Below are 26361 nucleotides of genomic sequence, written 5' to 3'. Positions count from 1 at the left end.
AAGATCTGGAGGTAACTCTGCCGCGGGGGGATCTCTTGGGGGCTAACAGGACTGATCCCTTGACCCTTCTTGCTCTCCCACAAGTCAGTCATCTCCAACTGTTTCTTTGGAGTCTGGGGTGCTTTGAGACTCTTAGGCTTTGGAGGTGCCTTCTTGGTGAGTGTCTTGGGAGGGGACGTCTTCTTGGTGACTGTCTTGGTGGGGGCCTCCTCCTTCTTCTTCTGTTTCTTTGGAGAAGTCGTGGCCAGGGTCCCCCTGGGGAGGTGACGTCATCTTGGTGGGTGCCTTGGGAAGGGGTGGGGTGGAGACCTTCTTCTTCTTCTTTGGAGAAGTCTTGGCAGGCGTGGTCTTGGGAGGTATTCTTTTTCGAGGCACGGGCTTGGGCGTCATGTCGGTGACCTCTGGATCATTGGAGAACAAAGGTAGAGTGCAGGTGGCATATCGAAGACTATAGCTGGGTGGGTGAGGCCAGAGTTTCACCTGGAGTTTGGCCAGCAGCTTGCTGTACAGCACACCATGGTCATAGCTCATAGGACGCCCATTCCTCAACTTGAACACGATGTGGAACAGCTTGTTGAGGAAGGTCACCCCTGCATTTTCCTTGGCATAAGCATCGTTGATACCGATGAGGATCAGCGAGGACCACGATCTGTTGGCTGTCGGAGAGGATACGCAAGTGGTCTTGGTGATACGCCATCCAGTAATAGTCTTCCTCAGTCAACTCACAGAAGCGACCCATCATGCCATACAGTGTTTCTCTTTTCGGCTGAATATCTGCCAGCTTACTGCGGATGATCGACGGCAACTTTTGTTCCATCACACGCCAACCGGTCCTGGAGATCCATGTAGTTGGTCTTGTATAACTGGCTTTGAGTCATCATGGTGTTGTGGAGATGGGCCATGTCAGAAGCAAGGTCCTTTGCCTGCGAAGCCAAGTTGACGAAGGAAGAAGGGAGGTTGCCTGGAGATGCCATCTTCAGCGACTGAACTGATGCAACTGATGACCCGCTCAATCGATCCTGCGTTTTTATAGGCAGCACCAGCAGCGCTGAGCTATGACGTCACTTCAAATGGCGTCACTTCAAATGACGTCCGCGATCGTGTTGTTTCTGGATGGCCTCTTGCGCGGCTTTTCTAAACTGTTCTATAAAGTGTCTCTCTTCGAGATAGGTGGCAAGCACAAAGAGCAGCGTGAACAGCATGATGACGAATCCGCGATGGGGTCAGAGTCTTTTATAGAGATACACAGGATGACGTCACGTGGCGCGTGCATGGATGACGTCACGTGGCGCGTGCATGGATGACGTCATTGGAGTTGGTCCATGGATGGCGTCACTCACAACAACAACAGCGTGTCACGAAGATGCATGGCGCTTTTCCCAACTTGTTTTTCCCGACCATGTCCAGGGTTTGTCAATATTCGGATGAGATACACCCATTCCTATTCCCCATCTTTGATCGTAGGGGCTAGCTTCAGCTAACGACTTTGGGTAGGATTGAATCAATCTCTGTTTCAAGTCCTTGTTCTGGGAAAATTTAGCGTGATCGCCTTGGTCATCACCTCAAGACTGACCGTGTCCCACACTGTTTGAGTAAAGCCTTTCACACATCGCCCCAGACGTTTTGCTTTGCTGGAACAGCCTCTTGCAGAATCTGGCGTCGCACTGTCCAAATCTCCAAAGTACATGGCTTTAGAGTACATGTAACACTGTTCAACACAATTAAATGTAACACCATCCAAGGTAAACACTGCTGGATGAAAGTTGCTGAACGGTGACTGGATTCCATAGAAGAATAACCAGGGGAGTGTCACTTGTGACTGTGCCTTGTCCGTGGGAGTCTTGAGACCCAGCAAGATCATGGCTTCTGTTTCTCCACATTCCTCCAAAGCTTTGCAGAAGAGGGAGTAAGCTTGGGGTCCACGTCGGGGAAGCATGTCTAACAATTCTCTGACACGGTCAAAGGAGGTCCGAGGTTTTTCGATAATCTCTGCCTTCATGAGGATGGTCAGGACTTTAAACGTCATCAGTTTGTCGACCACGGCTTCGACCTGCTTGATAGCGAGCACGCGAGACCACAACGATTCTCCCTAAGCCTATCGCGGTGAACGGGTTCCATCCTTCTCTTTTCTTAGACAACAGAATCTGTAATGACTCTGACAGAAACGTCTCTTTATATATACACACAGGGTCGTGATGACGTCATAGGGTGTGTGACGTCAAACTAGAAAGGAAAAAATTGTCGTTAGCAGAGCGTGGTTTCGATCCACGGGCCTCTGGGTGATGAGCCCAGCACGCTTCCACTGCGCCACTCTGCTCTCCCTTCCCTTTTTTTGTGACAGTACCTATGACATGGTAAACGTGACCATGGCCTCCACCAGGTCTGAGTCTAAGAACAGGGTACAACAGGATTGAGGGTGACCATGGACTCCACCAGGTCTGGCCCTGAAGAGAGAGAGAGACGACATAACACAAGAGTACAATACAATTACAATTTATTGAATGATAGAACAACAAATGAACAAGGCAATCACATTTTATGGGTTAAACATCAATCGATCAGAGCATGTCTACATCAAAAGTCCATGGGAGGGATGGGTTCACTCTTTATAGCCATAGGGAGAGTTTCCTGGGGACGCCTTGGGGTCGTACTGCACTCGGCGTTTGGTGTAGACCAAGCGATAGGTTTTGGTGGTGTCCTTGGACAGCAACACGTTGCCCTGACGAAGTCCTCCGCGAATGATGCGGTGTGGGTACGGGACCGTGATGATGGCTTGATCCCTCTGACAGACGAGGTTCTTCATGCTGTCAAAGTGGACATGCTGGCTCGCCCTGTGATTTAAAGTAAATCCTCGGACCTTGCTGATGCCCACACTGCCGTCAGATTGAGGATGGCGCAGCTTGTAGCCATAATTCTTGGGTCCTGCCGAGACAAAGGTTTGAATGCTGTTGCCCCCTCCCAGTTCATCAGTCAGCTCCCCCAAGGTATCTCCCAGTGGCGGGTTGTAACTTCGTGGACGGTGAATGTAAATGATACTGTCCGTATCAAAATAGAGGACACGTCGATCCAACGGTTGCAAATAAGAATACAACTTGAGACGGGCTTGTGCTGTCACCCAGGCTGCAATGGCCACATTGTGGGCTGGATGAGGGTCGTGAAAGTCTGCCTGAGGTTCATGAGTGACACAGATGAGGTCTTCATTGATGATGTTAATGTCTTTCACCACACGACGCTCATCCCGGAGGAGGGCAAAGTACCTCTCAGGGGAACTGATATATTCCGTCTTGGCAAACCCAACGCGTTGACCAAACTTGCCCCAGTGATTGTTCAGGCAGGCCTTGGCTAAGGCACGTAGTCCTGGGTTTTTGTGAATGCGAGCAGGATCCAAGGTGACTCCCTCTTTCTGCTGTATCTCGTGGATGTAGGCGCTTGGGTCTGGACAACCTTCGGGGTAGCCACTGGCCTCTTGCTTGATCTTGAAGAAATTGTTGACATACTTGGCAAACAGTCCTCCCTCTTGGGTGTCAGGGTCGTAGGTGGCAAGCGTGTCAAAGTGCCAAGCCTCAAAGATGTGAAGCACTTGATAGCCGCACTTTTCAACAGCAAACTGAAGCTCTTTGCTGACGTAGGTACCGATCCATGCCCGGTCTTCATCCCCGTGGGGGCAGGGAGCATCCAACTGCTCTTCAGCACACGTACGGCACAGTGGAAAGAGCAGTTTGCCTTGACACTTGTAAGGAAGAACAGGATGATAGAGGTCGGTGGGTGGCAAGACTCGGCACTGGATCATGCCGTGGAGCTCAAACAAGTCAGACACGGGAGGATGATCTTTGATCTCGGGATGTCCCACGGGAAAAGTCCCATACTTGCAGATGTAAGGGTACAGCGAACAAACGTCCACATATTTGATTTCTTCATCTTCTTTGGCTTCATAGTACAGTTTGGTGGCGTTGGTACGACCTCCAAAGAAAGCATCTCTAGGATTCAACGGGTCAGGCATGTAGGCATGGGGTCCTTGCAGGGTAGTCAGGAAGGCTCTCAGATCACCGTTGTCTTTCTGTTGTTTCAGAAAATCACATTCCCAGAGGGTCACCACTTGGCCGATGTCGGGATGTTGGCGTAACACACCCAGTCGGTACATGGTATGATGGTATCGTTCCCAAGGGGTGGTACCCAAGCTAGTATGGCGTTCACATCGGTCCGTCTTGTAACAGCGAGTACATCCATGCCAGAAACAGCCCAAGTATTCGTACACGGTGCGTGTCTTGGCGTCGTAGCCATCTGCCATGTAACGACTTCCGTCAGCACAGTCAAAGCCTACTTCTCCACCATTCCGAGCATGTTGGATGTGAACCCCAGGGTGTTGATGCATGACCCAGTTGAGCCAGTGGAGACACTGAAGCGAGTAGCGACGCTGGGGACGATAACCTTGAGTAGGTAGGATGGCGATGGTGCGGGGTTCCAAAAACTGTTTTCGGAAGGTGAGCATGCAAGCCATGGGTAGAGTCACTGCTTCATAGAAAGGGTCCACGTTGTTCTGTTGGATGAATATGTTGCGGAATGCAGCACAGCCTCGACGCAAAATGTCCACATCACTCTGACAGTAAGTCAACAATTCTTCATCCAGATCAAACACAGTCCCTTCAGCCACCCGTGCATCGTACCAGGCCAAGAAAGCTTTGCGTTCGGCAGAAAACATACTGTCAGGATCGTAGGTAGACACGGGAGGATAAGGACCCACATAGCCTTGGTGAGCTTCGGTGTTGAAGAAGTGAGGGAAGTAGCCTTTCTTGAGTTCCGTCAATGCAAACGTTTTTGGAAACTGCTTCAGAGCCATCGTGAGGAAGTTGAGGGAATCCTTGAAAACAAGACGTCCCACGGTCATTTGCAAGATGTGATTCCCTCGAAGTGTGACCTGGGGTGCTTTCACGAGATGTTGATGGAAGTACTGTTGGAGCAAGTGTCCATCATACCCTCGGTAGTTGTGAGCAATGACCAACACGTCGTCATCATCAATGGTAGGAGAAATGTCATCTTCGTCGTCTTGTTCTTTGTCGTCGTTGTCTTGTTGTTCTACATCATCATCATCGGGTTCTGGTGATGACAGTTTGGGTTGTTTCGAGGCACGGCCTGACGGCTGCTGTTGCTGGGATGCCTTACGTTTCTTCTTCTGCTTCTCTTTCTTTTCCGCCAGACGCATCAGCCAGTCGCCCATGTCCTTCAAGGTCGTAGATCCCCCGAAACACTTTGATGCGGCTAGGCCCTTCTCCTTCCTTACGCCAGGGACACTTGTCACACAACTGATCCGAGGCCTCGGAAATACATTTTCCACATCCCAGATGCACCACACACAAGTTGGGAACATGAGTCCCTTGATCTTGGGTACATTCAAAGTCGTAGAAGATGAACTGACGCTGTTGCCGTTCTTTGTCTTCATCCATTTTTTCACCGTCTTCATTTTGTTTCGGTGGTTCGATGACGGACATGTAACACTGGTGGTTGGGTTTCAAGGGTTCTTTGCAGATCTTGCAGTCCCAATTCGTACCACACTGGTGGTTGACCATGCCCTGGATTTTTCTCACGTTGACTTTGGCATAGCAACGATGACAGGTGTGGATGGTGGAGCAGGTGCTGGGATGCTTGGCGGAGGCCGTCCGATGGCGTTGAAAGCAGGTAGGGTTTCGGAACCACCCGCCACATTGGAGACAGGAGAGCCCTCCCCTGACCACGTCGCCACAGTATCCAAGACATTGACACCAGTAACATCGAAATTCTCGGGTGCAGCGATGATCTTCAGCGTGGTCGTAGCCTTGGTCACACGTTTCACAGTAGTAGACACGACCTGTAAAAGCAGGCATGGAGGTAATGACATCGTAATGGTGATGGTGATGATACAAGTGAAGGATCTTGGTGGGTTGAGGCACTTCACTCTTGTACAGGAGGCGATTCATCACATCTTGGGAGTAGACTTTGAGCTGATAGTAAGGGGCCAAACGTTGACTGAACAACTCCCACGTGGCACGCCCTGTACAAGGACCTTCGGGGATCTTGAGTTGGCGAAACAAGCCCTTGGCAGCCTTCAACTGCGCTGGTTTACGATGGTCACACAGGTATTTCCATTCCTTCGTCCATTCTTTGGTCACAGGATCGGGTTGGTGTGCGTGGTGACTGGCCACGACCAGGGCACGGGCAAAGCAGAGCTGATCCTCATTCTTGATTTGAACGATGCATTGTTTCTTTTCCAGGAAGGCGTTTAAGCCAACGAGGTGCCTTGGCCGGCCGTGTCCCTCACCGATACGATCAGGATCCTCTACATGCAGTAAGAAAATGTCCATGGTGTCATCGATATGTAAGTCGTGGTTGCTTTGTTGTACTTTTTCCACTTGGGCCATGATGTGTTCCCCCTGGAGGTCCTCCATGCGCTGAAATGGGATTCGGATGTCTGAATCCAGGGCGGGGTGTTCCAGGGCCAATCCCACGCGATCACCATCCTGGCCACCCACATCGTCTCTCAAATCTGCTAACACGGCATCAAACTGTTCTCTGAAAACGACGGGAAGGTCTTCAGGCTGTTGACGCTGCAGCCAAACAGGGTTGAACTTCAGGTTGTAGCGCTGGGTACCAGTCCGGAATTTCTTGGTTGTTCTTTGGGTCGTCCGCTCCAACTCGTAGGGCACAGGCTCCTCTTCAAGTTCATCTTCGTTCATTCGTGGTGACGACATGGTGAGAACTGGTCAGAGCCACGCTGAGCCTGGTTTATATACATCACGTCACCCTATGACGTCACAATAGGTCGTGCCAGTGCGCACCATGAGCTCATGTGTTATTTATAGGAATGATGTCATACCCCATGACGTCACACTAGCCTGTTGAGTCAGGATGAGAGTGGTGCGAACCGGATGCAACCGGTGCGAACCGGATGCGTCAAAGTGACGTCATCAACCCACAGCTATATAAATTCGAGGTTTTCCAGCTCTCCTCATCAGTTGCTCACTGAAACTGGAAGCATGCAGTCGTCTCCCGCCTCCGCCTCCGCCTCCTTCCGTTGCCGCCTGTGCGAAACAGATGACCACAGTTATCTACACTGTCCCAAGGTGACCTGTGCCGAGTGTGGTGCTCAAGGTCATCGCTATTACGTATGTCCCAAGAAGACCAAGGACAACAACAAGCACGATAACAACACCTGCTACAACTGTGGAAAAAAACGAAGGTCATCTCAGTTACGCCTGTCCACATCCCTGCCGTCACTGTGGTCAAGAGGACCATAAGAGTATGAACTGCTCTAACAAGGGCCAGAAACGTCCGGCATCCGCCCACCAGCCAAGTGAACCGCCAAAGAAAGTGAGTAAACGTGAAAGCCATCATTTACTGGCTCTACTCCATGACAAGGTCCTCCTCGTTCAAGATCGCATAGACACCATGTACTCTCTACTTCAACGCATCTTGGAGTTTGTCGAACCCATGGACGATTCCAGTAGCAGTGCCTCCAGTGCACCACCATCACCACCATAGATACCTCGGTGATCTCTCACCCACTCATACCAACGGCCCTTTTCAGGGCCACCCACCTGGCTCGAAAGAATGCTACATCCAATGTTGTTTTAACCACACACACACACTAACACTTGTCTAGCCACGCCATCGTGTCCGCCTCACCCCCTCTCTCCCTCCTTCCCTCTCCTTTCCTCTCCTTCCCTTCCCTTCCCTCTCCGTCCCGTCCCGTCCGCCGCTCGTCCGTTCCGCCATCTTGAAAGGCGTCTACGCTCGCGAGATCCCGCGAGAATCCACGCGATCCCGCGAGATCTCACCCGATCCCACCGGATGGGACGCCATCTTGAAACGCGTCCGCCATCTTGGCCCGGAGGTGACGTCATCGTCATGCGCGCACCCCCCGGAACCGGTCGTGACGTCATCGCGATGCGTGCGCACCCACCGGAACCGGAACCCGGAACCGAACCCGAGTGATCTCCCTGATGGCGGCACATCCGGTCACCGTGGGTCGCCATCTTGATCCAAGATGGCGGCGCCCAGGGGGACCGGATGTGCCGCCATCTTGAAAAAGGCGCCAGGACGACGAGGCACACTACTGGCCTAGGGTTAGAGATAGGGTTACGGGGGTGAGCTAGGGTTAGGTTTATTTCGACCCTTTGGGTCGATTTGGGTACGGTTTTCGTTGGGACGTGTTGGGAGGTTGTGTGCGGAGGTGGTAAGCGCAGAAAACCGCATGTTTGGCACTTATTTGGGCCCGTTTTAGCCTAACCCTAACCCTAGCTATATAGCCTGTACAAGTTGAGGTAACGGTGAGTGTTAGGGTAATAGCTAGGGTTAGGTGATTTCGGACCCTTTTGGTGGATTTGGGTGCGGTTTTGGCCTTTGGGCATGTGCGGGGGTGCTGGGCGGATGTGGGAAGCGCAAAAAACCGCATGTTTGGCACTTATTTGGGCCCGTTTTAGCCTAACCCTAACCCTAGCCTGTACAAGTTGAGGTAACGGTGAGTGTTAGGTAATAGCTAGGGTTAAGTCATTTCGGACCCTTTTGGTCGATTTGGGTGCGGTTTTTGGCCTTTGGGCATGTGCGGGGGTGCTGGGCGGATGTGGGAAGCGCAAAAACCCGCATGTTTGGCACTTATTTGGGCCCGTTTTGGGCCTATTTTGAGTCCAGCGGTGGGCAAGCATGTGGGGTTAGCGTTTTTTGCCTAAGTCCACGGCGCTTAGTATGACGGCGGGGTGAAGGAGTCTCGGGAGGGGTGCGGTTTGACATTGGGCATGTGCGGGTATGCTGGGCGGATGTGGGAAGCGCAAAAAACCGCATGTTTGGCACTTATTTGGGCCCGTTTGGGGGTATTTCGACCCGCCCGGGGACGGCCTAGGGTTAGAGCTAGGGTTACGGGGGTGAGCTAGGGTTAGGTTTATTTCGACCCTTTGGGTCGATTTGGGTACGGTTTTCGTTGGGACGTGTTGGGAGGTTGTGTGCGGAGATGGTAAGCGCAAAAAATCGCATGTTTGGCACTTATTTGGGCCCGTTTTGGGGTATTTGACGGCTTAGGGTTAGAGCTAGGGTTACGGGGTGAGCTAGGGTTAGGTTTATTTCGACCCTTTGGGTCGATTTGGGTGCGGTTTTCGTTGGGACGTGTTGGGAGGTTGTGTGCGGAGGTGGTAAGCGCAAAAAAACGCATGTTTGGCACTTATTTGGGCCCGTTTTGGGGTATTTGACGGCTTAGGGTTAGAGCTAGGGTTACGGGGTGAGCTAGAGTTAGGTTTATTTCGACCCTTTGGGTCGATTTGGGGGCGGTTTTCGTTGGGACGTGATGGGAGGTTGTGTGCGGAGATGGTAAGCGCAAAACCCCGCATGTTTGGCACTTATTTAGGCCCGTTTTTGTCTAATGTAGATCAGCGAATGAGCGCTAAAGGTGAGTGTGTGTAGATCAACGAATGAGCGTTATAGGCCAGTGTGTGTAGATCAACGAATGAGCGTTATAGGCCAGTGTGTGTAGATCAACGAATGAGCGTTATAGGCCAGTGTATGTAGATCAACGAATGAGCGTTATAGGCCAGAGTGTGTAGATCAACGAATGAGCGTTATAGGCCAGAGTGTGTTGATCAACGAATGAGCGTTTTAGGTGAGTGTGTGTAGATCAGCGAATGAGCGTTATAGGCCAGTGTTCGTAGATCAACGAATGAGCGTTAATGGTAAGTGTGTGTAGATCAACGAATGAGCGTTATAGGCCAGTGTGTGTAAATCAACGAATGAGCGTTATAGGCCAGAGTGTGTAGATCAACGAATGAGCGTTATAGGCCAGTGTGTGTAGATCAACGAATGAGCGTTTTAGGTGAGTGTGTGTAGATCAGCGAATGAGCGTTATAGGTGAGTGTGTGTAGATCAACGAATGAGCGTTTTAGGTGAGTGTGTGTAGATCAACGAATGGGCGTTATAGGCCAGTGTGTGTAGATCAACGAATGAGCGTTATAGGTGAGTGTGTGCAGATCAGCGAATGAGCGTTATAGGCCAATGTGTGTAGATCAACGAATGAGCGTTAATGGTGAGTGTGTGTAGATCAGCGAATGAGCGTTATAGGTGAGTGTGTGTAGATCAACGAATGAGCGTTATAGGCCAGTGTGTGTAGATCAGCGAATGAGCGTTATAGGTGAGTGTGTGTAGATCAGTGAATGAGCGTTATAGGCCAGTGTGTGTAGATCAGTGAATGAGCGTTATAGGCCAGTGTGTGTAGATCAACGAATGAGCGTTATAGGTGAGTGTGTGTAGATCAACGAATGAGCGTTATAGGCCAATGTATGTAGATCAACGAATGAGCGTTATAGGTGAGTGTGTGTGTTGACTCGTGATTGAGCGTTATAGGCCAGTGTGTGTGTTGACTCGTGATTGAGCGTTACAGGCCAGTGTGTGTGTTGACTCGTGATTGAGCGTTACAGGCCAGTGTGTGTGTAGGCCAGTGCATGAGCACTATATCCCAGCTAAATTCGTTCTCTTTTCAGGCTTGATCTCACTTTCTCAATACTCTTGTATAACCTGATAATCTTCATGACTTTGTGTTCTTTGTGTTTTCAATGTCTTGAAATTCATTTGTTGAAGAAAATCTAAGCTGGTTATAATTTCATTGACCATATGTTTTCTGTATAAACTTGTATTCCTTGACTTGGCCACGAAAGTGTATGCTGCATGCTCCAGGAGGCGTGAAGAAGGTATGCAGGCGAGTACTGTGGCTCGTTCAGGACAGGAACACACACGCAAGGGAGTTCTACAGGCAGCTGGGATCTGTAGACTTGTCTGAGGAAGAAGGGTGGCTAGTGTATCGACTTGACTCCGACGCCATGACAACTATAATAGGAACAGCACCTAATGCTGTGGTTAATTCCGGATAGATGTTCTCAAACAATTCCATAAACACATTTACTATTACCGAAAGTATAATTGTTGATTTGCGGCCTGCCTTGGCTGTTGAGGTTTTATGCTCTTTAATGCGGGTGTCCACGAGACGAGTGGTTTCACCTCATAAGTGTCATCCCACTTGATCTTGTAGATCACTGCCTTGGGGGTTGGCGTTTTGAAAGGTGGGTTGCGGCCATCAACTGGGAGGCTGGCTCTGATTGATGAGGAGCCAGCGCAAATGGCGTCCATGCTTGCATGGTGCTTTAGTAGTTTGCAGATTTGATAAGAGGTCTTGCCAATGTAGGGTAGAGTAATTCCGATGACGTCAGATTAAGGCTTGGTCAGTTTGGGTTTGGATTGGAGGGTACAACATACCCTCAGCCTAGGGTTAATCAAGCTGTAGACTCTATCAATTAGCACCGAATCAGCTTGTTTGTACTATTTAATAGGGCTGTGCAATATAACCGGTGTACCGGTATTTACCGGTTCAGACATGAAAACGATACGTATTGCGATACGCTGATTGAAAACCGGTATTTTGACATGCATTCGGAAAACTTCGTAACACTCGGAAATCTTCGGATATTTCCGTTTTATAAATTGTTCCTTTCCTTTTTATTTGTGCCAAATATTATTTACACTTTTATTTTGTCATGATTAGAAGTTTTTATTAAAGCTTAATCAAGTATGGTGATTTTGTTGTGTTTTTGCTTTATAAATCAAGCATTAACTCGATTATAAGTAGTTTTTTGTTAAAAAAGAACTTCTTGCAATATATTGCAATACATATCTCAATATATGCTTTCGCATCGCAATATATCGCAATATAAAAGTTCTCTGCAATACCCAGCTCTACTATTTAATCCCTCCTGTTTATTGACTTCATGACTCGCGCTATTTGGATGGGTTTATGCCCGGACTGTCGACAACAAGAAATAATCCGTCCAAATTACTTGTCGACAGTCCGGGAAATGGGAGGTGATGATCTACATGAGTGACTTCACTCCCAGTGTTCTCGAAATTAACAAACCAATTAAAACAGAGTGTGATATATATAGTAGACAATGTATTTATTCAGTCAATATAACAACATGCATGTATCATATGTCACACAATATAACATATTTGTATATATATTTCATAAAGCTCACACAATATATTTGTGTGTGTGTTTTATATAAATAAGTGATTTCTGCAGGTGTCAGGCCGGGAAGGCCACATTTCAATTACATGGCTGTAGCCGGTAAAGCCACATTTCCAACAGATTAATTAATTAATGGATTACCGTAACCGGTAAAAGACTGTTCCTACGCTAAACGCCAAAAGAAATGTTACCCTCCTACCATCTATGAATTACTTAAATACAAAAATATGTTAGAAGGTATCAGTTTACAAGGAAGCTTAACAACAAATCATGCAAATCACGAACAAAATTCTCAAACGCATTCATATTTAGGTGAATTGCATCTTTTTCAGAAGAGTTAAATTGTCCTTCTTTCGACCATACCGAAATAAACCAATAACAGTTATTTAGATGTCCAAAAGAAAGGTTGAAATAAAATTCTGCTTAAGACAGAGATAAACCATTTAAAGTCACCATTTTTCAATTATTAAAACAAGAAACAACTGTTGTAGAGTGTGTAAAATTGTAAAAGAATCATTCCTATGATTTCAGTCTTTTAAAACATTTTCTGTTGATTTGCATTAGTGAAAACAAGTACAACGTGTCTTTGATATTGTGAAAAAGTGTTTAGGAACACCGAAAATGATCTTTGTTAACATTTTTGCTTGCAAAGTAACATTTACACACAACAATATCAAAAGCCAAAACGTAGCAATATTCAAGCAGTATTTGCATCAATGTCACATGTAGAATGATTCTATAGGGTGTGAAGAGAGACCAGAATGCATGATATTATACACAAGCACGAGAAATATGCCACGATTAACAGCGGAAGAGAGGGAAAGAGCCACTGGGTTGTAGATGGGGTCGACATACAATGCTGTTGCCAACGCCCTCGGATGCAACCATATCACGGTTACAAGACTTAATCAGCGCTACAGACAGACTGGGGTCACCGTAGACCAAGAAGTTGACGTCCACGCATCACAAATCAGCAGAAAGCTTTCATAAGAAATGTACACATGGCATTGTTTTACAGATTAAGATTTTTTTGTTATAATGTGATAATATTATATTGTAATATTAGTATACATGTTTTATATTGTGCTTATTATAGAAATAAAATCTGTTGTGATCTGAATAAAATTATGAGGAAACATGTCTTGTTTTGTTAAATACGGTAACCTGTTTGAATCACTAAGCGTGTTTTGACAGCATAGCCGGGAGAGCCACATTCCATGTTCAAGCAACCATTGCTATTGCCGGGAGAGCCACATCAAGCCTGGCTATCTGTTTCGGAAATGTGGCTCTCCCGGCCTGTAACCGCTATTTGTTCTCCTTAATACCACCTTCCTTCATCCAGTTATGTTCCATTTGTTATCCATTACATGCTCTTGTTAATGTTAATCTGCTGTTTGTTACAACATACTAAGTATATATACTTCCCAACACTCGGTTGTAGTCACGTCTAGCTTGATAACGATGTAAGAATCTACACAGAAGCGTTGTTCTATGCAATAAAGTGGTTATCCATAAAGTTGTATACTTCATTATTGACTTCTAGAATGCGATCAAACAATGATGACATCAACTGCCACAGAGACCTACAGATGCACATATACATGTATTCACAGTAACAGCTGAATATGTCAAATTAAGTATGTTAACATAATAATTATAAACACAACGCACACGTCAGTTTTAACATCAAATAGAGCATTGTTAATTGTTCAGATGTATAAACTACAAGGCTTCGTTCTCCTGTAATACGGAAACAACTTTATTCAGTGTATTGAAACCTATGACATGGAAGTTGAGGGAAATGTGTATACTTGCATGTATGGCCAGGGTCTTCTTGTACGACGCCATCTATATTTCTAAAGACACCCTGGGCATTCCGGAATTCTTCCATAGCAACCTAAACTGGCGACTCGGAGACTCGCTATGGAACTTTGTAACCATTTTTTTTAATTTGAGAAGAATATACGTACGATCTTCATCATAGCTGATATATTTGTTACATTTATCACTACCTGTGACCCCTTGTCTAAGATCGATGACCTTTGTAGTTCTGGGAGACAAGAGATTTACTAAATCTTAGGTGGTAGGTCCCAATACATGTTGTAGGTATCTCATCTACACGAGAACTACAATTCCAGTAGGTGTATCTCCTAATTTCACCTGAACCTATTCTCACAAAGACTGCCCTGCCCGACCCCCAGGCTGAATCCTTACATCTATTTTGGAGTATGTACATTGATATCATCTTCGATTATTGTGTGTTTGATATCTCCATTCTACTGTGGTATGTACCTTGGACCAATTGGAAAACACATCTGGCTAATCACCACTACATATCTTCCCCACCGATGGCCCAAGGTATACTCGCCTACAGAGTGAAGACACAACACACTTGATTACTGAGGATGTTGGTGAGTGACTAAATCTCTGTCTTGCTATCGGTCATTGTCGAACTCAGTACAACTAGGAACACGATGGTGAAAGTGGCTACAGTACCAAAGTACAGCCGAAAGAAAAGCGCGTCGAACGCCCTGCCAACATCCTGCCACGTCATGTCCGTACGGGAGCTGGTGGACGGGGAAGTCGTCACGTCGTCGGCATCAGTCGGATCACTCCGGTGGACTTTGTCCTGGATGTTCTGAATGTCCTTGAATTTGTGATCTGCCATAGTGCCGTTGCTGCTGACTGACACAGACCTCGACTTCCGGTTGAAGCTCCGGACACAGATGAAGGGCCTGATCACAACTCTGGTTGTCTTCTCTAGCCACGGCGGCACCTCACCCTCCCGGGAGTTGAGTTCCAGGACGACGATGGTCAATACAACAGACAGGGCTCCCAGACAGAGGATGACCGCCAGATACACAGCTGAAATATCACAAGGAACAATACCGTTTGACATTGCTCCACATGGTAACAATTAAAGACAGGTAACGTGAGTAAATGTTGCTTTAAGCCGCATCAGCAATTGTGCAGCTATTCGCGGCACACAGGTGAAAGAGAGTCAACTAAATATGTCAACTCAAAAACGTGGGGATTTCATTAATACATTCTCCGATTAAATAAGGAAAAACGAAATTTTATATAGATGTAATGGTCTCACCTCAAGTTTTCACCTACACATATTGTTTAGGGAGGTGGACAGTGTCAGGTCAGCGAGGATATGTGTCATAACTTCGCCAACTATCCAACTGAAATACGACTACTACCACTCCATCTATTACCACCACCTCAACTACCACGACGACTACTAACACTCCGTCAACTATCACTACGACTACTACCACTCCATCTATTACCACCACCTCACCTACCACCACCTCAACTACCACGACGACTACTAACACTCCGTCAACTACCACTACGACTACTATCACTCTGTCTACTACCACTATGTCAACTACACTGTGTCAACTCTTCTATCACCAAGCCGTCTCTTATCACCAAGCTGTGTCTTACCCATGAATGATGTGTCGCGGGAGGTGGTGGGCATGCGGTCGGCGATGAGGGTCAGGAAGACAGCAAAGGAGAGAAGCACTGTGAGAGAGTAGCCCATCTTCTCCCCGCTGTCCGGGGGCAGGACGAACACCAGGGCCGACAGGATGGAAAGAACCACCACGGGCAGGATTATGTTGATTGCATAATAACCAGGTCTTCGCTGAAGACGGAATTTGAAGGCAACCGTGGCATACGTGTTGGAGTCAGAGCTGAGCTTACGCACGTTTTCCTGTCTAAAGCTGAAAGCCTCTGTTAAGCCCCACTCCCCATTCCTCTCATACTCAGAAGTGATCACACCATCGGCATGTTTCTTTAGGTCGAGTTCCCGGAGGTTGTAGCCCCAGCTTTGCACGATCACGGAACATTCCTGGGAGTCGAAGGGGTAGTAAGTGATGTCAATGTCGCAGTGGGTCTTGTAAATTCCGGGTGGATTCCAGTAAATGTTGCCGCCATTGTTAACTCTTATTGGAATGTTGTCGCTAGCGATGACATCCAAATCGTCGACTCTGAAAAAGAAATCGAACAAAACAAAGTCATTTAATGTAAACAGTCTAACTTCCTTATACGCTGCAGCTAACATGATCATATATCATTATCCAGCCTCATGTAAGAATGTCGAGTTTTGATTTGTTCACGTGACTCTGATAAAATACCGTGTACACCCGTCACGATCCGCGATCAGGAGTACAAACGTCATATTATCCCGCCACGCCTCGATGACCACGCGAAGTGAGAAAAGCGTGCATCGCCAAACCTTTAGTAACGTGCGCTGCATTGAGGTCAATCGATCAGCTGTTGTCAACATGGCATCAAAGACTCAATCGGCAATATTTTCAAATTGCAACATTCAAAATGTTAACATTGTGTTTAAAAAATGAAGGGTTTTAAAAAACTGAACACTCCCTTCGATTGAACTTTGACTCGTGACCGTGACCCGTAATCTGTGAACCGTGGCATCTCACATAAATTAAAACAAGTCGATTCGATGCGTATTGTTTTCTTTTGATTTAGTAAAAACATTCGGCTAGATAAATGCGTTATCACATCGTGTCTCGGGAAATAGGGGGTTTTATCAGTCCCTCGTAAGGTTGTATTGGAGGGAAATACGGGGTTTTATCAGTCCCTCGTAAGGTTGTATTGGAGGGAAATACGGGGTTTTATCAGTCTAATATAACCCCGTATTTCCCGAGACACGATGTGATAACTTATAACATAATTCAGGTATACGATGCAGCTAACATGATCCTATATCAATATAATTCAAGTGTACGATGCAGCTAACATGATCATATATCAATATAATTCAGGTATACAGTGCAGCTGGAACAAAATATAATATATCCTGCTCATCACGTCATTAGTCATCACGTCATTAGTCATTGCTACATAGTCATCACGTCATTAGTCATTGCTACATAGTCATCACGTCATTAGTCATTGCTACATAGTCATCACGTCATTAGTCATTGCTACATGGTCATCACGTCATTAGTCATTGCTACATAGTCATCACGTCATTAGTCATTGCTACATAGTCACCACGTCATTAGTCACTGCGCCATTGCTACATAGTCATCACGTCATTAGTCATTGCTACATAGTCATCACGTCATTAGTCATTGCTCCATAGTCATCACGTCATTAGTCATTGCTACATAGTCATCACGTCATTAGTCATTGCTACATAGTCATCACGTCATTAGTCATTGCTACATAGTCATCACGTCATTAATCATTGCTACATAGTCATCACGTCATTAGTCATTGCTACATAGTCATCACGTCATTAGTCATTGCTACATAGTCATCACGTCATTAGTCACTGCGTCATTGCTACATAGTCATCACGTCATTAGTCATTGCTACATAGTCATCACGTCATTAGTCATTGCTACATAGTCATCACGTCATTAGTCACTGTGTCATTGCTAAATAGTCATCATGTGATTAGTCATTGCTACATAGTCATCACGTCATTAGTCATTGCTACATAGTCATCACGTCATTAGTCATTGCTACATAGTCATCACGTCATTAGTCATTGCTACATAGTCATCACGTCACTGGTCATTGCTACATAGTCATCACGACATTAGTCATTGCTACATAGTCATCACGTCATTAGTCATTGCTACATAGTCATCACGTCACTGCGTCATTGCTACATAGTCATCACGTCATTAGTCATTGCTACATAGTCATCACGTCATTAGTCATTGCTACATAGTCATCACGTCATTAGTCATTGCTACATAGTCATCACGTCATTAGTCACTGCGTCATTATTACATAGTCATCACGTCATTAGTCATTGCTACATAGTCATCACGTCATTAGTCACTGCGTCATTGCTACATAGTCATCACGTCATTAGTCATTGCTACATAGTCATCACGTCATTAGTCATTGCTCCATAGTCATCACGTCATTAGTCATTGCTACATAGTCATCACGTCATTAGTCATTGCTACATAGTCATCACGTCATTAGTCATTGCTACATAGTCATCACGTCATTAGTCATTGCTACATAGTCATCACGTCACTGGTCATTGCTACATAGTCATCACGACATTAGTCATTGCTACATAGTCATCACGTCATTAGTCATTGCTACATAGTCATCACGTCACTGCGTCATTGCTACATAGTCATCACGTCATTAGTCATTGCTACATAGTCATCACGTCATTAGTCATTGCTACATAGTCATCACGTCATTAGTCACTGCGTCATTGCTACATAGTCATCACGTCATTAGTCATTGCTACATAGTCATCACGTCATTAGTCATTGCTACATAGTCATCACGTCATTAGTCACTGTGTCATTGCTAAATAGTCATCATGTCATTAGTCATTGCTACATAGTCATCACGTCATTAGTCATTGCTACATAGTCATCACGTCATTAGTCATTGCTACATAGTCATCACGTCATTAGTCATTGCTACATAGTCATCACGTCACTGGTCATTGCTACATAGTCATCACGATCATTAGTCATTGCTACATAGTCATCATCATTAGTCATTGCTATAGTCATCATCATCACATCACGTCATTAGTCATTGCTACATAGTCATCACGTCATTAGTCATTGCTGCTACATCATTAGTCATCACGTCATTAGTCATTAGTCATTGCTACATAGTCATCACGTCATTAGTCATTGCTACATAGTCATCACGTCATTAGTCATTGCTACATAGTCATCACGTCATTAGTCATTGCTACATAGTCATCACGTCATTAGTCATTGCTACATAGTCATCACGTCATTAGTCATTGCTACATAGTCATCACGTCATTAGTCATTGCTACATCATATCATATCATCACGTCATTAGTCATTGCTACATAGTCATCACGTCATTAGTCATTGCTACATAGTCATCACGTCATTAGTCATTGCTACATAGTCATCACGTCATTAGTCATTGCTACATAGTCATCACGTCATTAGTCATTGCTACATAGTCATCACGTCATTAGTCATTGCTACATAGTCATCACGTCATTAGTCATTGCTACATAGTCATCACGTCATTAGTCATTGCTACATAGTCATCACGTCATTAGTCATTGCTACATAGTCATCACGTCATTAGTCATTGCTACATAGTCATCATCATTAGTCGTTGCTGCATTAGTCATTAGTCATTGCTACATAGTCATCACGTCATTAGTCATTGCTACATAGTCATCACGTCATTAGTCATTGCTACATAGTCATCACGTCATTAGTCATTGCTACATAGTCATCACGTCATTAGTCATTGCTACATAGTCATCACGTCATTAGTCATTGCTACATAGTCATCACGTCATTAGTCATTGCTACATAGTCATCCACGTCATTAGTCATTGCTACATAGTCATCACGTCATTAGTCATTGCTACATAGTCATCACGTCATTAGTCATTGCTACATAGTCATCACGTCATTAGTCATTGCTACATAGTCATCACGTCATTAGTCATTGCTACATAGTCATCACGTCATTAGTCATTGCTACATGGTCATCACGTCATTAATCATTGCTACATAGTCATCACGTCATTAGTCATTGCTACATAGTCATCACGTCATTAGTCATTGCTACATAGTCATCACGTCATTAGTCATTGCTACATAGTCACCACGTCCTTGGTCATTGCTACATAGTCACCACGTCATTAGTCATTGCTACATAGTCATCACGTCTTTAGTCATTGCTACATAGTCATCACGTCATTAGTCATTGCTACATAGTCATCACGTCATTAGTCATTGCTACATAGTCATCACGTCATTAGTCATTGCTACATGGTCATCACGTCATTAATCATTGCTACATAGTCATCACGCCATTAGTCATTGCTACATAGTCATCACGTCATTAGTCATTGCTACATAGTCATCACGTCATTAGTCATTGCTACATAGTCATCACGTCATTAGTCATTGCTACATAGTCATGACGTCATTAGTCATTGCTACATAGTCATCACGTCATTAGTCATTGCTACATAGTCACCACGTCCTTGGTCATTGCTACATAGTCACCACGTCATTAGTCATTGCTACATAGTCATCACGTCATTAGTCATTGCTACATGGTCATCACGTCATTAGTCATTGCTACATAGTCATCACGTCATTAGTCATTGCTACATAGTCATCACGTCATTAGTCATTGCTACATAGTCTTCACGTCATTAGTCATTGCTACATAGTCATCACGTCACTGGTCATTGCTACATAGTCATCACGTCATTAGTCATTGCTACATAGTCATCACGTCATTAGTCATTGCTACATAGTCATCACGTCATTAGTCATTGCTACATAGTCACCACGTCCTTGGTCATTGCTACATAGTCACCACGTCATTAGTCATTGCTACATAGTCATCACGTCTTTAGTCATTGCTACATAGTCATCACGTCATTAGTCATTGCTACATAGTCATCACGTCATTAGTCATTGCTACATAGTCATCACGTCATTGGTCATTGCTACATAGTCATCACGTCATTAGTCATTGCTACATAGTCATCACGTCATTGGTCATTGCTACATAGTCATCACGTCATTAATCATTGCTACATAGTCATCACGTCATTAGTCATTGCTACATAGTCATCAAGCCATTAGTCATTGCTACATAGTCATCACGTCATTGGTCATTGCTACATAGTCATCACGTCATTAGTCATTACTACATAGTCATCACGTCATTAGTCATTGCTACATAGTCATCACGTCTTTAGTCATTGCTGCATAGTCATCACATATTTTGTTATAGTCAGTACAGTTGAAATATGTTATAATTCATTAAACCTGATGATGCTTTACCATAGGCGGATCCAGAGGGGGGTGCAGGGGTGCGCACCTCCCCTTTTGTGCTGAAAGTTTGTTAAATGACCTTTGAAACTCGGGTGAGAATGAAGTGTGCCCCCCTCCTTTTCTCAACAGTGTGCACCCCCCTTTCTCAAAAAGCTGTATCCGCCCCTGTTAACCTTTTTCTTTGTCTATATGTGTGGAAAACATGGTTCTGATAACTTACGCGTTTTTCACAACGAGCGCGGGTCGCCATATTTCAGTTTCATCGGTGAACAAAAACGTAATGTTGTCGTATGCTTGAGTGTTCCACTGCAGGCGGGTGTCGTTCCACACCTTGTGAAAGTACAATATATTACTGTCAGTAGTTCAACATATAAACGTGGAATAGATATTTTTTTCATTTTCGATTTTGCCACTCATATTAAATCGACCAAAGTCTCAAAGGTAAAGCTAGCAAAGGGCTAACAACATCGTAAGCTGTTCCAGCAAAACTGGAAAAATACTTTTCCTTCCAGCTGAAAAGGGTTCAGAGGGTCGAATATAATTGTTAGGCATCAGGTACTGCCTTAATACAACACACTTGATATGGGAGTGCAAATTCTTTATTATTTACACACGACGTTTCTGGGCTAATACTTTGGTCACCAGACTGGTAAGGTCCCGTAAGCTATTCAAATAAGCCATTACGGATTGTTTACCGATCCTTGTTCAATTTATTTTGAATAAAATATGTTTACACTAACGTACTGTGCATTTGTCATAACTGAAGTTTTGGAAATGATGATGAAAACTGTCGGTTCCAATATTCTTATAGCATGCAGGTTTATGTAAGAAAATGAATAACTCACTACTAATGAACTGAGTGACCTAAACTCACTCACTAAACCCGCTGGTACACATGTCAACCTGCTGGTACACATATTCATATTTCGTTCCCCGAGTGAACACATTTTACATTTTGTAGGAAACCAGTGTTTTAATCCCTTAAGTCAACACCGTTGTCACAACATCAAACATCAAAGGATTTTACCTCGACCGCAAGGTCGAACTTACGGGACTACCCCACCAGACTACATATCATGATGGCTAACAAAGGATCTTGTTCGAGGTTCATCGAGATTCGAACCTTAAGTAGCTGAAAGTTTTAAAGCCCCACGTTGACGTCGAGCATTTTGGAAATTGTGTCTTAATTATCTGCTTCTCTCTGTAACATGTTTAACACGTGTGGTGACGTCGTCGACCCAAATTTACCGTTGAATCCAGTTGACAGTGAATACAAACAATGGGGGGACATTAAATGACACGAGCCGTGTTCAGCTGGTCTGGGAAAATCCATACCGACTGTATCCACGGAGAGAGTGTAACTGTCACACTATATCATCTGTTGCAGATGGCTGGATTTCGATTGTGCCACTGTACATATTCTGTACATTGCAGTCGTAACGGTGGCGGTCAATACTAACACGACGTAATTACTCACGAAACACAGGTTCCCTTCACACGTGGTAATGCAGAGTGTACCTAATAGCTGCAGCATTGTCACATGTCAACAGCTTTGTGTTATTGTTATAAACATATACATAAAGTACTTACCTCACTGACGAAGGGAATCGTATACATGCTGTCATCAAACTGGATGGGTAATGTGGATGTTGATAAAGTGGATGTTAGTAATAATTTCGTCGGTTCCATCAACATATACTCTTGGTTTTTATCAAAGGCATAAAGCAGAATCCCAAGCATTACATGGTGACGAGTATAATCAGTCCCCGCATCCATGGCGACAGTTTCCAGCTTGGTGTTCTACCTTCAGTTGCTGGCGACCTGTAGCCTGTTTTTACCTTGTATTGTTGTTTAGAAAATATTTTATGGTTACTAACTAATATTTAGAGAATGTCTGTGACAGTCTATTGATTTTGCTGTCTTACGTTGACAGGTATGTACTGCATCTGAACTGGCGTTTATTAATACGCAGTTTTTATAATCACGATATGGATGAAATGCTGCCGATGGGGCTTAAAGGTTAACTCACTCACTCACTCGCACACTCACTCCCAGACCCTCCACCCACCCACCAAATTATGAAATACTCTCGCGGTAATCAGGCTTAAACTAAACTTAAGATTCAAAAACGAAGAATTTTGCGTTCCCCTGCTTTAAATTGATTGCAGTGTTTCACCAAATTCATGATAGGTCCACTTTCACACGACTGCAACGTTTCCTAAACAGATAAAGAGCTTGAAACTGTCTGTAGAACACTTACAACTGTAAAGTAACCTGACACTGCCTGTAGAACACTTACCGCTGTAAAGTAGCCTGTCACTGCCTGTAGAACACTTACCATTGTAAAATAGCCTGACACTGCCTGTAGAACACTTACCGCTGTAAAGTATCCTGACACTGCCTGTAGAACACTTACCTCTGTGAAGTATCCTGACACTGCCTGTAGAACACTTACCGCTGTAAAGCAACCTGACACTGCCTGTAGAACACTTACCGCTGTAAAGCAACCTGACACTGCCTGCAGAACACTTACCACTGTAATGTAGCCTGACACTGCCTGTAGAACACTTACCGCTGTAAAGCAACCTGACACTGCCTGTAGAACACTTACCGCTCTAATGTATCCTGACACTGCCTGTAGAACACTTACCGCTGTAAAGTATCCTGACACTGCCTGTAGAACACTTACCGCTGTAATGTAGCCTGACACTGCCTGTAGAACACTTACCACTGTGAAGTAGCCTGACACTGAAAACGTCTGTGTTCGGGTCTCCTAAGCAAGACAAGAAACACATCGCAGGGCATGAATAGATTCTAAATAATAAGTTGTAACCACAAATAACTTCGGTCAACATTTTAACTGCGTACCCCGAACCATTTGTCAAGTTAGACAATGGCTTCTTTGAAACTGTTCATAGCTTTTTGGGATAAGTTCCCCACAAACGCCAAATGTTGTTCCCCTTTATGGAATGCGAGGACGATATTGAGAACTCAGACCCTCTGCCAAACATTTCAACATATTCTATGTAAATAACGAAATCATTAATTGTGCAAGGAATATATCAAGCTTGACACTATGAATGTTTGTTAATCTTAGCAGTATTGTCATAGCTTTCTTATAACACTGATGGTCTAGAAGCCAGAACCCCCCAAATAGTGAAAATGTGGTGCAGTACTGGCGACCAAATGGGATGTGTTTTTCACAATCAGGAATAATGTAGCTTTGATTTAAAGCCGGTTGTCATCAACGGCAGTGCATGACTACCGTGCAGGGGCCCTTTTAAGGTGAGACATGTCCTGTCAGTTATGGCAATATTTTAACCGATAGCTGGATGGTTTAATTTAATAACTCTGGTTTGGATTGAACGATTTTCATCAAAATGGAGGTTTGGAGTGCTCAGATCATGTTTTAAATTTTTTGACAATTATATTACATATGTGCACATCGCAAAAATATTTGTATGTCAAAATAGCAACCGTCAATGTTCAGATACAGTTCTTGGGGTGTCTGGCTTCTGGACCATTCTTTCTCGTCATGAAATATATCTTAAAAATACGTATAGTTGTGAATTAGTATAAACACTCTTAACGTAAATTCAGGGTTGAAGCTGCAATGGGTGACCACCAAGAGTAATGTGTTGCGTGTGTCTTTACAGATGAGTGTCTGACATGATGGATGATCTGTAAAAGTAATGTGTTGCGTGTGTCTTTACAGATTATTGTCTGACATGATGGATGATCTGTAAAAGTAATGTGTTGTGTGTGTCTTTACAGATTATTGTCTGACATGATGGAGGATGTTTACAGATTATTGTCTGACATGATGGATGATCTGTAAAAGTAATATGTTGCGTGTGTCTTTACAGATTATTGTCTGACATGATGGATGATCTGTAAAAGTAATATGTTGCGTGTGTCTTTACAGATTATTGTCTGACATGATGGATGATCTTAACAGATTATTGTCTGACATGATGGATGATCTGTTAAAATAATGTGTTGTGTGTGTCTTTACAGATTATTGTCTGACATGATGGATGATCTTTACAGATTATTATCTGACATGATGGAGGATGTTTACAGATTATTGTCTGACATGATGGATGATCTGTAAAAGTAATATGTTGCGTGTGTCTTTACAGATTATTGTCTGACATGATGGTTGATCTGTAAAAGTAATATGTTGCGTGTGTCTTTACAGATTATTGTCTGACATGATGGATGATCTTAACAGATTATTGTCTGACATGATGGATGATCTGTTAAAATAATGTGTTGTGTGTGTCTTTACAGATTATTGTCTGACATGATGGATGATCTTTACAGATTATTGTCTGACATGATGGATGATCTTTACAGATTATTGTCTGACATGATGGATGATCTGTAAAATGTAATGTGTTGCGTGTGTCTTTACAGATTATTGTCTGACATGATGGATGATCTTTACAGATTATTGTCTGACATGATGGATGATCTGTAAAATGTAATGTGTTGCGTGTGTCTTTACAGATTATTGTCTGACATGATGGATGATCTGTAAAAGTAATATGTTGCGTGTGTCTTTACAGATTATTGTCTGACATGATGGATGATCTTTACAGATTATTGTCTGACATGATGGATGATCTGTAAAAGTAATGTGCTGTGTGTGTCTTTACAGATTATTGTCTGACATGATGGATGATCTTTACAGATTATTGTCTGACATGATGGATGATCTGTAAAGGTTATGTGTTGTGTGTGTCTAAACATTTCAATCTCTCTTGGTGGCAACACTTCATTGGTTAACGTAGCAAATTACAATCTAAGTTGTCGTTAATGAACTGTATAACCCTTCCAGACAAGGACCACTCATCAGTCGACCCTTACCAGTTCGTTGACCGTGAGGATGTTGAAGGCGAGATCGATATCAGTGACTCCTTCAGGACGAACCTTCAAGGAGTAGTTGGCCAAGAGGTCAGTCCGCAGCTTGGATCCGTCACCGAAAGTAAAACCCAAGACTGGTATCCCTGCAACAAGATGAGTCTTGATTACTTCAAGACATGACACGTGCTTCTCTGTTACTTTGTAATAGGATACCCAGATGTGACACCCACATAGGATACCCAGATTTGGCACCCACATAGGATACCCAGATGGGGCCCCCACATAGGATACCCAGATGGGACACCCACATAGGATACCCAGATGGGGCACCCACATAGGATACCCAGATGGGGCACCCACATAGGATACCCAGATTGGGCACCCACATAGGATACCCAGATGGGACACCCACACAGGATACCTAGATGGGACACCCACATAGGATACCCAGATGGGACACCCACACAGGATACCAGATGGGACACCCACACAGGATACCCAGATGGGACACCCACATAGGATACCCAGATGGGACACCCACACAGGATACCCAGATGGGGCACCCACACAGGATACCCAGATGGGACACCCACACAGGATACCCAGATGGGACACCCACACAGGATACCCAGATGG

At 44.6% G+C, this 26361-nt stretch overlaps 1 protein-coding gene and 1 long non-coding RNA gene across 2 annotated transcripts in view; one reads left to right on the top strand and one right to left on the bottom strand.

Annotated features, from left to right (window-relative positions):
• Nucleotides 1-12961, top strand: LOC124290421. Its single transcript, XR_006901926.1, has 3 exons — nt 1-11; nt 429-433; nt 12734-12961. It is a non-coding gene; the product is annotated as an uncharacterized LOC124290421 (long non-coding RNA).
• Nucleotides 12962-13819: 858 nt separating this feature from the next.
• The window catches only part of LOC124290412 (acetylcholine receptor subunit beta-like), a 30783-nt gene continuing 18241 nt past the window's right edge, over nt 13820-26361 (bottom strand). The window contains exons 2-6 of the mRNA XM_046727116.1: nt 25729-25868; nt 23585-23629; nt 21077-21186; nt 15488-16032; nt 13820-14896 (exon numbers count right to left, since the gene is read on the bottom strand). Coding sequence (XP_046583072.1) covers nt 14451-14896; nt 15488-16032; nt 21077-21186; nt 23585-23629; nt 25729-25868 — 1286 coding nt within the window. The 3' untranslated portion in view covers nt 13820-14450. The remainder of the gene's footprint in view (nt 14897-15487; nt 16033-21076; nt 21187-23584; nt 23630-25728; nt 25869-26361) is intronic.

The sequence above is a fragment of the Haliotis rubra genome, unplaced genomic scaffold (assembly GCF_003918875.1).
Source record: "Haliotis rubra isolate DU_JTF1 unplaced genomic scaffold, ASM391887v1 Scf1123, whole genome shotgun sequence".
Taxonomy (NCBI): domain Eukaryota; kingdom Metazoa; phylum Mollusca; class Gastropoda; order Lepetellida; family Haliotidae; genus Haliotis; species Haliotis rubra.
The sequence above is the reverse complement of the archived record's forward strand: the minus strand, read 5'-3'. Positions and strand labels throughout refer to the sequence as shown.